The following is a 14,690-nucleotide window of genomic DNA, read 5'->3' as shown; positions in this document are numbered from 1 at the left end:
GTTTTAAGCTCTGCTGCTGGAGCCACGTTCAGCTAAAAGCACACGGATGCTTCAATGTGACCAGAAAATCCTTTTGATTCACAAGTCAAACATGTAAATCCACCTCTAATGAGCAATATGACGGGAGGAGCCAGAGGAGGTGCGACCCTTCCTCCTCCACCCCCACCATCGCCCCTCTCCTCCTCTAAAAGCAGCCCTCAGCTGCAGCTCTGGGTCTGCTGTGTTTGGTTGCAGAGGTGCTGATGCTGCTGCAGCAGAGCTGTAAGTGGGTTCACGTCTTTCTCTCTTTATTTTTGTGCAGTCAGAGAAAATGTGCAGATTTTTCTGTGTCGGGTTGGGAAGTTTGGAATTTCCTGGAGTGTCAGAGAGGAAATGATTTCAGCTTTAAAAAGATGTCTTGCGTGAACAGTTTACCGTCTGTCTGCTCCTGAAAATATCACCTGATGATGTCTGATCACAGGTCAGTTTTGTTGTGATCATTGCTGTGATTTTGATTCTTCTCCGGAATCAGATGGTGTGAAAGCGGCTGCTTGTCTGCTGAGACAAGCGTGTTTCTCACCTTGGCACGCCTATGCAGCCGCCTCTTCAGATTGGGATTCATTTAAAATGTGCTGCTTGATGAATGTTGCTTGGATGGACTGACGCTGCTGACTCAGATCACTGGAGCACCAGCTTTTTATAGTTGTAGATTCATAGTGGCACCTGTGGCCAAAGCTACGCTATCGACATTCAGATCAGTATTGAGCATGTTTTTAGATCTGTCCACTTCAGTGTAGAGCAGGGGTGTCAAAGTCCAGTCCTCGAGGGCCGCTGTCCTGCAACTTTTCCATGTGTCCCTGCTGCAACACACCTGAATACAATCAGTAGGTCATTAGCAAGACTCTTTAGAACATGACTGCATGCTGAGGTGGTGATTCAGCCATTTGATTCATGTTACAGCAGCTCATGAATGAATAAACATGGTGCAATAAAAGTACTGTTAGAAGTACATTTTTCCAAACACTTACATTTACATAAATTAACCTGAGTAGGGTTATGGGTTGCCACCTCAGCATGCAGTCAGGTTCTACAGAGTATTACTAATGACCTACAAATTGTATTCAGGCGTGTTGCAGCAGGGACACATGGAAGTGTCAGGACTGCGGCCCTCGAGGACTGGAGTTGGACCCCTGGTGTAGAGAGTTAAGACGTGCTGTGTTTTACCTCAGCGGGTTTTTGTGGTGACTGAGTGTGATGCTGTTTGTTGATATGCTACAGAAATGCAGCCTGCGTGTTCTTATGTGCAGCTTACTCAGCTCATGTGTAAAAATTCATTCTGCCTACGAAGGCGTACCAGGGCAATATTTAAAAAAGAATATTTAAATAATGTTATTACTTTCTTATACTTTTGCTCTTTATTTGCTTTAGCGTGTAATCAAAGTTTATATTTAATGAAAAAGGTTGAAAATAATTTTAGATCTCTAATCTCGCTGCTTTTCTCCAGAATCTATTATTAATATTAATTTTGGTAAATGGTAAATGGCCTGTATTTATATAGCGCTTTTATGGTCCCTAAGGACCCCAAAGCACTTTACATATTCAGTCATCCACACATTCACACACTGGTGATGGCAGCTACGTTGTAGCCACAGCCACCCTGGGGCGCACTGACAGAGGCGAGGCTGCCGGACACTGGCGCCACCGGGCCCTCTGACCACCACCAGTAGGCAACGGGTGAAGTGTCTTGCCCAAGGACACAACGACCGAGACTGTCCGAGCCGGGGCTCGAACCGGCAACCTTCCGATTACAAGGCGAACTCCCAACTCTTGAGCCACGATCGCCCCACAATTTTAAGAATAAAGTCAAAATATTGTTTGAACTTTTTTTTTCTTAACATTTTGTTCCAGTACATGAGCGCGAGCTTGCATTTGCAGAATGAATAAGGTTTGACTTATGGTCTTTTTATTTTTATTTACTAGTGAAAATCCTCAATATTTAATGTATTAACAATTCTGATTTGAGTGTTTTAGAATGATTAAAAATCAAAGTCCCTGAAATCATTTCCAACTGACAGAATGAAAAAATGTTGGTTTTTGTTTTGTCTGTGTTATAATAAAAACAAATCTTTGGATTTCAGATTATTGTCTGACTCGAGGGAACCTTTCTTATTTGTCCTAAACACTTATCAAAAAAAGTGACCAGTGACAGATAGTTAGTTAGAGACTTACAATAAAATACAAAACTAAATTTTGAAATTAAACTCCATATTGTGGGATTTTATCAATATTGGCTACGAAGTCACAAAACAATAAAATTAATATTTGTCAGCTATAAAAAGTAATTCATCCTTTGTAGATAAAGCCGGTTAGTCCAGTTATATATTTTACAGTCTGAATCCAGTCTGGGTGTTTAACACTGAAGCCTTTCACAGTATTTTATTATTCAGAATAATCAGTGAGAGAAATGACTTTTGTTAGTTTAGTCGGCGCTGAGAGGAACGCGAGTATGTAAGAAAGAAACATTAATTCATCATTTCATCGACACATGACGGGGGGCTAGACTAATATTCAGTTTTAGAGTTCATATTAACTGTTAATTGTAGCTAGGCTCAAAGTGTTAATGCTAGCTTATTTGAATAAAAAAACATTGTCATATGCAAAACTAGGGTGGCATAGGATTATTTTAGGGAGGCACATGCCACCCCATAGATCCGCCCGTGGGCAGACTTTGTGAAATTAACTGATTAAAAATTAAAGCCATGTCATTATGCGTGAAAGCATGTTCACGTGATTTATAATGTGTACATTGTTGTTGGTACACTTTCCGTCTTGTGGCTGGTGTAGGAGGAGAGAACCAAATGAGCGGTCCCAACATGACGGGGAGGACAGGTCTCCTCTTCAGCCTCATCACAGCGGCACTTTTCTGTGGCGTCGCTGCTCAGACAGTCAGAGGTCAGTACTTGAATGCAACATGCCAGGCTGTGTTTTTGAAACCTGAGTTTAGGTGCAGGATATTCCAGGTGGTCATGTGCTTTTGTACATTCATGTGATTGCTTTCAAAGACAAACTGTTAATTCTCAATGGCACGGTGTTGCTTCCAGACTAAATAGTCTATTTTATCCTCTTTAAAGGAATTGAGAAACCAATTTAATTCATTTTTCTACTGATATATTTCTGTTTACTCCATTAAAATGTGATATTTTTCAGTTTTCCACAGTGGTATAGCATTCAACTGTAAGCAGCAAAAAAACCCCAAAACAAATCATGAATATTTGATTCCTCAGTGATCTCATAGTGTGTACCGTAGAGCAGCAGTCCCCAACCCCCGGGCCTCGGACCGGTACCGGTCCGTGAGTCGTTTGGTACCGGGCCGCGAGAGTTGAGGCTCAGGTGTGAAATGTGTGGTTTTCAGGGTTTTTATCAGTTTTCAGCGTTATTTTGTTATCGTTTTTATCGTTAACTCGGTTTTCCTGGGTCTTTTCACGTGTGTTATGAATAAATCTTCTTTTTTTCGGTACCGGTACTAGTTTTATTTTGTTGTATTTATCCGCGACACCTTAAAGGCCGGTCCGTGAAAATATTGTCGGGCATAAACCGGTCTGTGAGGCAAAAAAGGTTGGGGACCGCTGCCGTAGCGGGTCAGTGGGATTAATAGTAGAGAACAGGAGACAGAACATTTTATACAGTAATACCTGTTAAAAACTCCATAGTGTTTCATTAGTTCATCACAGTTATTGGACCTTAGCTGATAATGTTATTTGGGGACTTTGTGTCATCTTCCTGTAATACTTGTGTATGAGCACTGATTTTCTTTTTCTGCTATCCAGAGTGTGAAAACGTCACCGTCGGTGACATCGTCTTCCTAGTTGATGGCTCGTCCAGCATCGATGATAAAAGCTTTCAGGATATCCGCACATTTCTTCGCAACACCATCCAGGGCTTTGAAATCGACCCCAACAAAGTTCAGATCGGTTTGGTGCAGTACAGCGATGATCCTTATCCGGAGTTCCAGCTAACGGATCACAGGGACAAGAATTCCCTGCTGGCTGCAGTGGAAAACCTTACCCACCGAGGAGGCGGCACAGAAACCGGCAAAGCCATAGACTTCCTCCAGAAGGAGTACTTCACCAAAGAGGCCGGCAGCCGAGCTGAGCGACGTGTGCCTCAGATTGCTGTGGTCATCACAGATGGCGCATCCACTGATGACGTATTGGAACCTGCCAGGAGACTGAGGCAGCACGGTGTCATCGTGTTCGCCATCGGGGTCGGACAGATCAAGCAGACACAGCTTATAACTATCGCTAACTGGCCCTCGGAGCGCTTCGTCCTCACCACTGACAGCTACCAGAAGCTCCAGGATCAGACCAACAGCCTGCTGGAAACCGTCTGTCTCAGTCTGGAGGATCAGCGGCTGGGTAAAGAAAGCTGATTGGTTGATATAGTTTGCAGCGATCTCTTTATTTTACAATTAATTATATCTAAGAAACACCTAAATGCATTTTTGACATGGACACAAGAATCAACAGAAACCTGAAAATACACATTTTGCTTGGTCCATCCTCAGCTGTGCCTCTGAGCACTGTGAGGTAGTAGATCACATGAGCGCTAGGCTTGTTGTATACTTAAAACTCTGCATGAACTTGTAATAAAACACTTTTGCTTCTGTCTTCTTCAGCTTTGGTCGACAGGTTTGCAGATATTTTCTTCCTGGTGGACAGTGGAATAGCTTCAAATCAGTTTACCCTGTTTAGAAATGAGCTTTTCAGACTGTTGAATCAACTGGAACTTGGAGCGTCTGGTTACCGTGTCGGTTTGGCCCAGTACGGTCAGGACGTCAGAGTTGACTTTCGTCTCAGCACTTATGAAACCAAGCAGCAGATCGTGGCTGCTGCCCGACGTTTCCGACTGCGTTCACAAACAGGCCAACCACGAAATCTTGGACAAGCTCTATCCTACGCTAAAGAGAACTTCTTCACTGCTGAGGCAGGAGGCCGTGCAGACCAGGGAACCCCACAGTATTTGATTGTAGTGGCTGGAAAAGATTCGGATGATCCTGTGTTTTGGTCTGCTAAGGAGGTCAAAGACGAGGGGGTAATTATTGTGGGGATGGACGCAGGTGCGACACGGGATGCTCTGGACCGCTTTGCCAGCCCTGGCTATATCTTTGATTCTTCAAGAGTAACTCTGCCGATTGACCTGCTCACAACCCAGAGAGTGGAGACTGTCACTGAAGGTGAGAAAGCTGCCATCGGTTCATCATCATCATCATCAGTAATTACAGAGCAGTGTTTCTGAAGCAGCTATGAATGCAACGATGGTTTATTATAAGTAAGCCAGAGTTTTTCAGAGGAAGCAGTCAGATCATCCCAACTAACGATGCAGAAAGTCTCCACAAAATCACCTGAGGTTATTTTTCCAAGGTATTTTTGCCCTTTTAAAACTAAATAGCTCTTCACTGTACTTTAAGACCCATTACTATCAACTGTGATCCAGGTGTACAAAAACCTGGATCTGGAACATGTCAGCATAGCTTTTTCTCTCTCATGTCACAGCAGACCATAAAAAACCTCAATGAGGGAAGGAATTCCACAATTTTTGTTCTTTTATTCGTGGAGGCTAAGATTTTAGTAGTATGTTTAGGTCTGATGGTTGGTTCGGTGAGTGAAACTCAACCATGCCTGAAATGTGCCTGCAGCATTATCACCTTCACATTAAACTGACAAACAGTTTTAACAAAGATCTCCAACATCACTGTCTGGAACGCAGCGCCAAACCATGACAGAGCCTCCACTGTGTCTCACAGATGGCTGTAGACTCTCACTGCTGGGCCTCTCTCCTGGGAGCCTTCGTACGATGTTTTAAACCACTGGAACCATTCATCTTCATCAGACCCGTTCCTCTGGTCTTCAGTCCAGTTTCTGTGTAATTTTCATACCTCAACCTTGCTTTTATCGTGAAACCCACCATCGTCCATTACCCAGACCCTGCACACACACACACACACACACACACACACACACACACACACACACACTTTAGCAGAGAAATCAACATATTTACAGCCTGTTTTAAAAGAAAATCTACAGCTTTTTCCCTTTTCATAGCAACGATATGGAAATTATTATTTTATAATTCATGCAGATGGAGTTGTTCAGGCTCAGTGCATCTTGTCCCAGAAAACCAATATGGCAGCAGCTGGAATTCTAAACCTGAGCCTTTAAAATGCAATAGTCCTGAAACCTCTTTTATTCATCTCTTATGTACAATGTGTAACTAAATCTTGATGATTTCTGTTTCCAAACAAAGTTTCAGATGGGTCGACTAAACTGAGTGTGCTCCTTTCACAGATTGCAAAACAGCTAACAAGGCAGACATTGTGTTCATTGTTGATGAGTCTGGAAGCATTGGAGAGGAAAACTTCAGGCTGATGCGTGACTTCCTGCGCTCGGTCATCAGCGTCCTGGAAACTGGTCCATCTAAAATCCGAGTAGGCATTGTTACATACAACGACGTGCCGACTCCACATGCCTACCTCAACATGTTCGGAGACAAGGATGATATTTTGAAGTTCATCAATATCCTGCCTTACCGTCAAGGTGGTACAAAAACTGGGGCTGCCCTACACTTCGCCCTGAAAAACATCTTCACTGAAGAAAAGGGCAGCAGGAAGGATGTCCCAAAGGTAGCAGTGGTAATCACAGACGGTGAATCCCAGGATAATGTGAAGGAACCTGCAATCGCTCTCCGTCGAGCTGGTGTCACAGTTTTCGCTGTCGGAATCAAAGAGGCCAATAAAGCCGAACTGTTGGAGATGGCATCTTACCCCAAGTCTAAGTTTGTTTTTACTGTGGACAGTTTCGTCAAGCTGAAACCTCTGAAAGAAACTTTGCAGGCAACCCTGTGCAACACCATCATCCAGATCGGGGTCCAGGACAGGGAAAGTGACGCAGAGACCAAAGAAGGTTTGAACTAAGCTTTCCTGATAAGTTGCCGTTAGTTTTCCCTGAGCAACTTTTGTAATAGCATTATTGATGCAATGCTCTGTGTTAATGTTAGAAGAATGTCAAGGTAGGTGACTGGATCTTACCTGATAAATTTCCAGATAAGAAAAAAGAGTAAGAAACCGCTCATCCATTATTAAGTTATAGTTGTTCATAAGCAGCCTGTCAAACATGCTGGGTGTAAACATGGTTTCTCAAACATTTCTTTGAGTCTTTGAATGTTCAGTTCAACCTCGCTTTCTTTGACTGTTTGAGAAGATCTAACTCCCGTTGTTTGTTTCTCTTCAGCATGTAAAGAAAAGGACCAAGCTGATATTTTCTTCCTGATGGATGACTCAGGGAGCATTACAAATGAAGATTTCTCAGACATGCAGAAGTTTATCATTGAGATTCTTCATACCTTCCGTATTGGGCCAGACCATGTTCGCATGGGTCTTGTTAAATATTCAGATTCCCCCTCTCTACAGTTTGACCTAACACAGCACTCAGATGCTAAGACAATGGAAAATGTAGTGAAGAAAATCATTCACGAAGGAGGTGGAACAAACACAGGAGAAGCACTGTCATCCATGAAAGGACATTTTGAGAATGCAAAGACGAGCCGTGGCTACAAAGTCTCAGAGTACCTGATCGTCATCACCGATGGACAATCCCAAGATGAAGTTAAAGATCCTGCAGAAGAATTAAGGAGGCAGGGGGTCATCATCTACGCCATTGGGGTGAAATCCTCAAATGATAATGAGCTGAATGAGATTGCTGGGGATCCAAAGAGAAAGTTTTTTGTCGATAGTTTTGATGCCCTGAAAACCGTCAAAAATAACATCATCAGAGAGATCTGTATTCTGGAAGGTAATTAACTTACCTTACTCAGGTAGACTTCATTTTATGGCACTTATCATTGAGATAATAAGAGGAGAGGATAGAGAAGAAGACCATAAACTATTTCAGAAATGTAGATTAGATGTATATATGTATTCCACTTTCTTTTACAGGACTCATGAGGCTAGTGTTACGGGTCCGAAATTGAGGACGAGAGTAAAACAATCATGGTCCAGAAGAGGTCGATCAAACAATTGATTTTTAATAAATACACGCAGCGTGGGGAGACGCACACTGGAAACCATCAGTTGTAAATCCCCACCCAAAAATACACTTCAGATTGCTTTTATAACATCAGGATATTATGACGCCCCCTCTTGCGTTTACAAGCACATAATTTGCATCTTAAGAACATTCTTTGCCCCTTGTACAGACAATGATCTCTTCTAAGAAATAAATGCAGACACAGAAGTTCCCCTTTCTGGCATCCTCTTTCAAATATGGTGATGATCTCAGGCCTTTGAGGTCCCCATGGACTTGTCCTCCTCTTTGCGTCACCTGTTGCTAGGCAAACTCAAATGCAACAAGAAGCTGAATACATTCAGGCCTTCACTCAGCTACTATTTTACTGTAGCAATATACTCAGCATATAAGCTTTTAAGATTATAGATTTAACTCAACGATTTAAAGTGGTTATAACTGCACCTGTAATAAACATGTTAATATTTGATTATGATAACCCCTGTAATACAAATTATAACATAATGCCAGCAACTTCAATAAATGCTTGGATGAAATGATAATTAATGCAATGATAAAGATGATGGTTATGTAAAATAATCCCCCAGGACATAGTTTGTCATCTCATTGAGAGCAGGCCCCAATGTTGTCAGGCACACATACTAGCACAATGGGGGCCATATTGAGTACCATTCTGGGTTGCTGCAATGAAATGTTGGCAAAATGGACAAGCCTGTCAGGTCATTTTTGTCTCTGATTTCAATCCAGTTTTTCTAACACATTACCCTGTCCATGTCAGGGTACAGTTAGGTCCATATACATTTGGTCACTGACACAAGTTTGTTTTTTTGTTCTTTTTACCTGTTTACTGAAACAAATTTAATTATAGTTATTTGGACATGGACATAATGTGTAGATTATCAGCTTTCCTTTGAGGGTATCCACATTCAAATTGGATGAAGGGAGTTTGAGCTCCTTAACATATGCGGCCCTCTTTTTTTTAAGGGATCAAAAGTAATTGGACAAAAGCTCAAAGGCTATTTCATGTGCAGGTGTGGGCGATTACTTAGTTATGTCATTATCAATTACTAAAAGGCCTGGAGTTGATTTAAGGTGTGGTGCTTGCATTTGGAAGATTTTTCTGGAAACAACACAACATGCTGTCAAAGGAGCTCTCCATGCAGGTGCAACAAGCCACCCTTGAGCTGCGAAAACAGAAGAAAAAAAAACATCAGAGAAACTGCTACAATATTAGGAGTGGCAAAAAAAATGTACCAAAAAAACTTCATTCATCAAGAATGTACACCCTACTTGTTTCCTTTGCATCAGTCTGCGTCTCCCACTTACTTTGTGTTTGTCCTGCAGCTCTGCACTGCTCAGGCGGTAAAAAATGCGCGTGCTTTTTGTAAGCTCGTTCCCGGCGTGTAACCAGGGCGCTCTGCCGTCAAGGGCGATGATTGTTAATGGTATCCATGTGACTGATGCAAGCCAGATCCTTTTATTTAGCAAAACTGTGATTAAATAGTTAAATATTATTGTTGAGAGGCACAGGTAGGACTCCACATGCACACACACACACATTAAAAAAAGAAAAGGTGCTCAAGCCCCTTCCGCTCCCCGCTCTGCACATGCCTGGTGAAGAGAAACCCCTTCACAGCAACCAAGTGAACAACACTCTCCAGGAGATATTGATACCCAAGTCTACCATAATGAGAAGACTGCATCAAAGTAAATACAGACGGTCCATGAGGAGAGAAGAGGGAGCAGATTAACTCAAATCTCGCTAAACAACAAAATAGCTGAGCAGAGAAGCTTTCACATGCTCAAAACTGCCAATCCTAGGCTCAGGTAGGCCCTGCAATTACCTATAGAAAGGGAAAACCACACTAACCTCTATTTGTTTTTCATCCACAGCTTGTAAAGACACACAAGGCGACATATTTTTCCTAACTGACAGCTCTGAGAGGATCTCTGAGGAAGGCTTCCAAAAGATGAAAGATTTCATGAAATCTGTCATTAGCAAGTCCATCATTGGGCAGGATAAGGTGCATGTTGGTTTGATGCAGTACAGCACCACCTCACGCCTGGAGTTTGACCTCACCACACACTACAACCTGGAAGGAATGCTAAACACCATCGATGATATGGAGCAGATGAATGAAGGCACTCGCACTGGCAGGGCCATCACAGAAGTCTCACAGTATTTTGATGCAGCCAGAGGAGGGCGTCCTTGGGTGAAGCAGTGGTTGGTCGTTATAACAGACGGTAAATCCCAAGATAACGTCAGAGAACCAGCTCGTGCTCTGAGAGACAAAGAGTGGTGACCTATTCCATTGGAGTGGATAAGGCTAACAGTAGCAAGCTGTCAGACATCAGTGGCTCATCGCAGAGGGTCTTTATTGAGAATACCTTTGATGGATTGAAGGAACTAGGGACCAAGCTGGCCTTGGAGTTCTGTGAGAAAGGTAAGAGAGGCTGTTTTAAGCCATCTGTGATGTCAGACTGTCTAAAAAGTATTTTGGAGTAACCAAAGAAGGAGTCTGTAGAGATGTTAAATCATCCAGTTAATTAACAATTCAGGTTTTTTAAAAATTAAACCCATTAATATCTCAGCACGAATGGCTAATGATTGATTTAGTAAAATAAAAATTAGTTAAAAAAATGTTTTGGCTTGTTTATATTTTAATGTGAAAACAAATAGTTGTGTCTGTCTTTGCTAACTTTCTCTCTGCCTCTTTTTCCTTCATCCAGATTGTAAAATAGAAAAGGCTGATATTATTTTTCTGGTGGATGGTTCTGGAAGCATAAAGAAGGAACAGTTCAAAAGTATGCAAACCTTTATGGCTTCAGTTGTGACCCAGACCACAGTTGGTGAGAATCTGACTCGTTTTGGAGTCATTCTCTACTCTGACGCAGCCAACTCCAGCTTTACTCTAAATGAAATTTACTCCAAAGGAAAAGTCCTTGAAGCTCTGCAGCAGCTGATACAACCACAAGGAGGCACCTACACAGGTGCCGCCTTGGCATACTCGCTGCAGTACTTTAACGCTAAACATGGCGGCCGGAGAGAAATCAGGGTGCCTCAGATTCTCATGGTGATTACAGATGGAGCAGCTCAAGACCGTGACAGACTGAAAGCAGAATCTGATGCTCTGCGAAAAAATGGGGTCACAGTCATCAGTATCGGAGTGAAGGACGCAGACAGGAAAGAGCTGGAGACCATGGCTGGTGACGACACATCCAAAGTTTTCTTTGTGGATAATTTTGAGGGTTTAGAAACTCTGTACAAGAAGATTTCTCCTGTCCTTTGCAATACCACTAAGCGAGGTAAGATGTGTCCAGCGTGAAATATTATGCTCTTTAATTGTCTTTGTCAATTCAATTTTATCTATATAGCAACAGTTACCTCAAGGCGCTTTGCACTGTAACATAAAGACCGCACAATAATACAAAGAAAACAGAGAAAAGCCCAACAATCATATGACCCCCTATGAGCAAGCACTTTGGTGACAGTGGGAAGGAAAAACTACCTTTTAACAGGAAGAAACCTCCAGCAGAACCAGCCTCAGGGAGGGGCGGGGCCATCTGCTGCGACTATTTAGGGTGAGAGGAGAAGAACAGAACAAAGACACACAAAAAAAAAAAACATTTTCATTGCAGCAGAATGTATTGATCTCCTAAAATCGTGTTTTGGCTAGATTTAAGTGAGGGAGTCAGTTCAGTTACACTAAAGATAAATATGTGACAGCCTGCTACACTTGGAGAAACTTTTCCTTAACATTTCCATATGTTCATGCAGTAATCATTAAGCAGCTACAATTTCCTCATTTTAATAGCTCTGTAAGTCCATATGTAAACGTATTATTCTTGATAGTGGACGCAGGCAGCACACAGTAGTGCTCCCTATTGTATCTGATGAATGAGGAGTGCACTGTAAAGTCTCGTGTTCATTCTCTGACCAAAGCAGATCCATACCCATCCTTACAGACACATTTAATGTTCTGTGTTTGAGTTGCCTTTTGTTTGGTGTTTAATTTCAGTTAAAGTAACTGTTGTTCAGCCGTTGTTGAGCAGCGTAAGACACAAAGTGACAGAGCCAGGACATTGGAGTAGTAATTACAGAGCTACACAGATGTATAAATGTGAGCATTTCGAGTATCATATTTATGGAAGTTCTAGGGGAACATCTGAAACCAATTCTGAAAAAAGAAAGGATACTGTGTAAAATGCAATGATTTTTAAATCTCATGAACCCATATTTGGATCACAATAGAACACTAAAAACAACCGAAAAAGCGTGCAAATTTAAGAAAGATATCAGTTCATTTTGAACTGATGGTAATGAGGGGCACATTTCCCACTGTGTCAGTAAACATCTGGGAACCAGGGGAGCAGCTGCTGCACTTTTGGGAGAGGACCTATGTTCACATCCAGTGATTTCTGGCTCTTGAGCCCATGCAGTGATTTCCATCACAGAATCATGCCTGTTATTAATGAATTGCTGCCTGAGGGTGAAACATTAAGGCATCCAATGTTGATTTCGGCCTTGTCCCTTTGCACACAGAGATTTCTCAAGATTTTCTGAACCTTTTGATGATATTATGTACTGTACATGATGAGATATTCATGACTGTACCCAGAGGAATATTATTCTACAATTGTTCCACAATTTGCCTGTAAGAAGCTCTTTTTATACTAGAGCTAATTAGATAATTCCCCACAAAATGTTCCTCCAGCTGTTTTCTTAGTACCACTTACTTTTCCAGCCTTTTGGAGCCAGATTTTCATGGGTTCTTTTGTTAATAAAATATAGTTTTGTGAAATGTGGAAATCATTGCATTTATTTACATTTTACTGTGTTACAGGTTTTTGTTGGGTTTTTTAGAATTGATTTATTTTCTTTATTCATTTCTTGTTTGGTATAATTTAAATTAAGCGCTTATTACCCTTATCTGACCATGTTTCACAATCTTTACATGCATTTTTTAAATGTTCCCCAAGTTCTTCATTAATATCTTATTTTGGTTAACCGTTCTTCCAGTGTCATGATAGACTCTAAAGACTAACCAAAGAATTGGCATCAGGTTTTTGGTTGGCTTGTTGTGTATTAATGACGTCAAATGTCTCATTCTTGCTTTTTCTTTGGCAGCTTACAACCAGACAGACTTGGTCTTCCTGCTCGATTACTCGAGCAGCATCAACCTAGAAGAGCACAAAATGATAAACTTCACAGCAAGTGTGGTGGACAACTTTAATGTCAGTAAAGAGTTGGCACATGTTGGACTTGCACAGTTCAGTGACAAACCTAAAGATGAGATTCACCTTAACACGTACAACAACAAGACGAAGATGATTGGACATATCCTTAACAGGCCATATAAAGGTCGTGCTAAGGTTCGGAATTGAGGAGGGAGACCAAAAATAACGACCACTGATCCGGCCGGGTGCAATTAGACGGCGTTTTAATGGATACACATGTGGAGTCCAAACACTGTGCAGATTCAGTGTTGAACTGTCTTACAATGGTCAGAAAAAGACTTTATAGGGTCAATCCAAAACCACAACCGTTCAGTCAACCCTTGACACAGTTTAAAAGAACATCGTCTTCGGCTCGAACCCAGGTGCTTCCTGTCACCATCCTGCCCAGGCTTATCTTCTGGAACATCAGGCCCACGTTCTGCACAAACTGTCACTCATGCAGGCACAACTTTGCAGTTATAGCAAACATGATTAAACTCTTACCTATATAAATGAGTCTAACTAATATGTGTGTGTGTATGTGTGTGTCCACTTCTGCTGCCCTTTGTTTCACACCTTCACTTCATCAGCTAAACCTTGTAACCTTTCCACCAGACAGAAGGCCAGCACGTACACAACTGAAACTATGTGTGTGTGTGTGTGTGTATGTGTGTATGTCTGTACGTGTGTGATCCTCACGCTGCACCTTAATTGACCTCAGCTTAAGCAACCAGGCTAAGGCCATCCTGTGTGTGCCGATCTTGACTTATATGTAAATGTATAAAACAAATGTTTCAATCTAATACAACTACTTAAAGCTTAATCAAAGCTTAATCAAAAATATAAATGCATAATAAAATGACAAACCAACTCAGACTGCTTTCAGTTTCACTTCAGCAAGCCTTGCAGAAGTGTTTCCTGTCTCATTTTGGCACAGAGTATATTTCCTGTCCTGCAGCTCAGTTTCTCACCCACTGAAGACTTCAGTGTAAGAATATAAAAACATTCAAAAGCCTTTAAAATTATAGATTCAACTCAACAGTTTAAAGTGGTTCTTCTTGGACCTGTAATAAAAGCTTAATTGGGTGCCAATATGTTTAAACATCTAAATGCAATATCAATATTCATAATTAATGGAATGATAATACTGATTATAAAAATAGCAGCAGAAATAGCAGCATAATATTCCAGCACTCCCAACAGTGGAAACGCTTATCTTGGAGAAGCCTTGGTTCACATTAGGGACTACTTTCATGAATCAAAGGGAAGCCGCAGAGACGTTCCCAAGAACCTGGTGTTGATCACAGATGGTAATTCTCATGATGACGTGGAGGATGCCGCAGAAGCGGTCAGGAAATGGGGATTACAATATTCGCCATTGCTGTTGGAGATGTCTTTTACCTACAGCTCCTG

General features: G+C 41.7%; 2 protein-coding genes across 2 annotated transcripts in view; both read left to right on the top strand.

Annotated features, from left to right (window-relative positions):
• The window catches only part of LOC109201087 (collagen alpha-4(VI) chain), an 11,032-nt gene extending 669 nt beyond the window's left edge, over positions 1 to 10,363 (top strand). Inside the window, exons 1-7 of the mRNA XM_019356624.2 lie at positions 1 to 261; positions 2,824 to 2,931; positions 3,807 to 4,394; positions 4,655 to 5,212; positions 6,327 to 6,941; positions 7,269 to 7,829; positions 9,954 to 10,363. The exon at positions 1 to 261 is cut by the window's left edge and continues 669 nt beyond it. Of these exons, the coding sequence (XP_019212169.1) occupies positions 2,838 to 2,931; positions 3,807 to 4,394; positions 4,655 to 5,212; positions 6,327 to 6,941; positions 7,269 to 7,829; positions 9,954 to 10,363 (2,826 nt within the window). The 5' untranslated portion in view covers positions 1 to 261; positions 2,824 to 2,837. The remainder of the gene's footprint in view (positions 262 to 2,823; positions 2,932 to 3,806; positions 4,395 to 4,654; positions 5,213 to 6,326; positions 6,942 to 7,268; positions 7,830 to 9,953) is intronic.
• A 2-nt stretch (positions 10,364 to 10,365) lies between these two features.
• LOC109201086 (collagen alpha-6(VI) chain) lies at positions 10,366 to 13,445 on the top strand. Its single transcript, XM_019356623.1, has 3 exons — positions 10,366 to 10,504; positions 10,791 to 11,366; positions 13,189 to 13,445. Exons 2-3 carry the CDS (start codon positions 10,868 to 10,870, stop codon positions 13,443 to 13,445), a joined length of 756 nt encoding a protein of 251 aa, XP_019212168.1. The 5' UTR covers positions 10,366 to 10,504; positions 10,791 to 10,867.
• Positions 13,446 to 14,690: the final 1,245 nt, after the last annotated feature.

The sequence above is a fragment of the Oreochromis niloticus genome, unplaced genomic scaffold (assembly GCF_001858045.2).
Source record: "Oreochromis niloticus isolate F11D_XX unplaced genomic scaffold, O_niloticus_UMD_NMBU tig00000092_pilon, whole genome shotgun sequence".
NCBI lineage: Eukaryota > Metazoa > Chordata > Actinopteri > Cichliformes > Cichlidae > Oreochromis > Oreochromis niloticus.
The sequence above is the reverse complement of the archived record's forward strand: the minus strand, read 5'-3'. Positions and strand labels throughout refer to the sequence as shown.

Bases quoted from the DNA above. Each gene is read 5' to 3' on its own strand.
- LOC109201086 (XM_019356623.1), top strand. From the start codon at position 10,868: ATGCAAACCTTTATGGCTTCAGTTGTGACCCAGACCACAGTTGGTGAG. The intron at 11,367-13,188 runs GTAAGATGTGTC...TTTCTTTGGCAG, and splicing joins TTGCAATACCACTAAGCGAG to CTTACAACCAGACAGACTTG.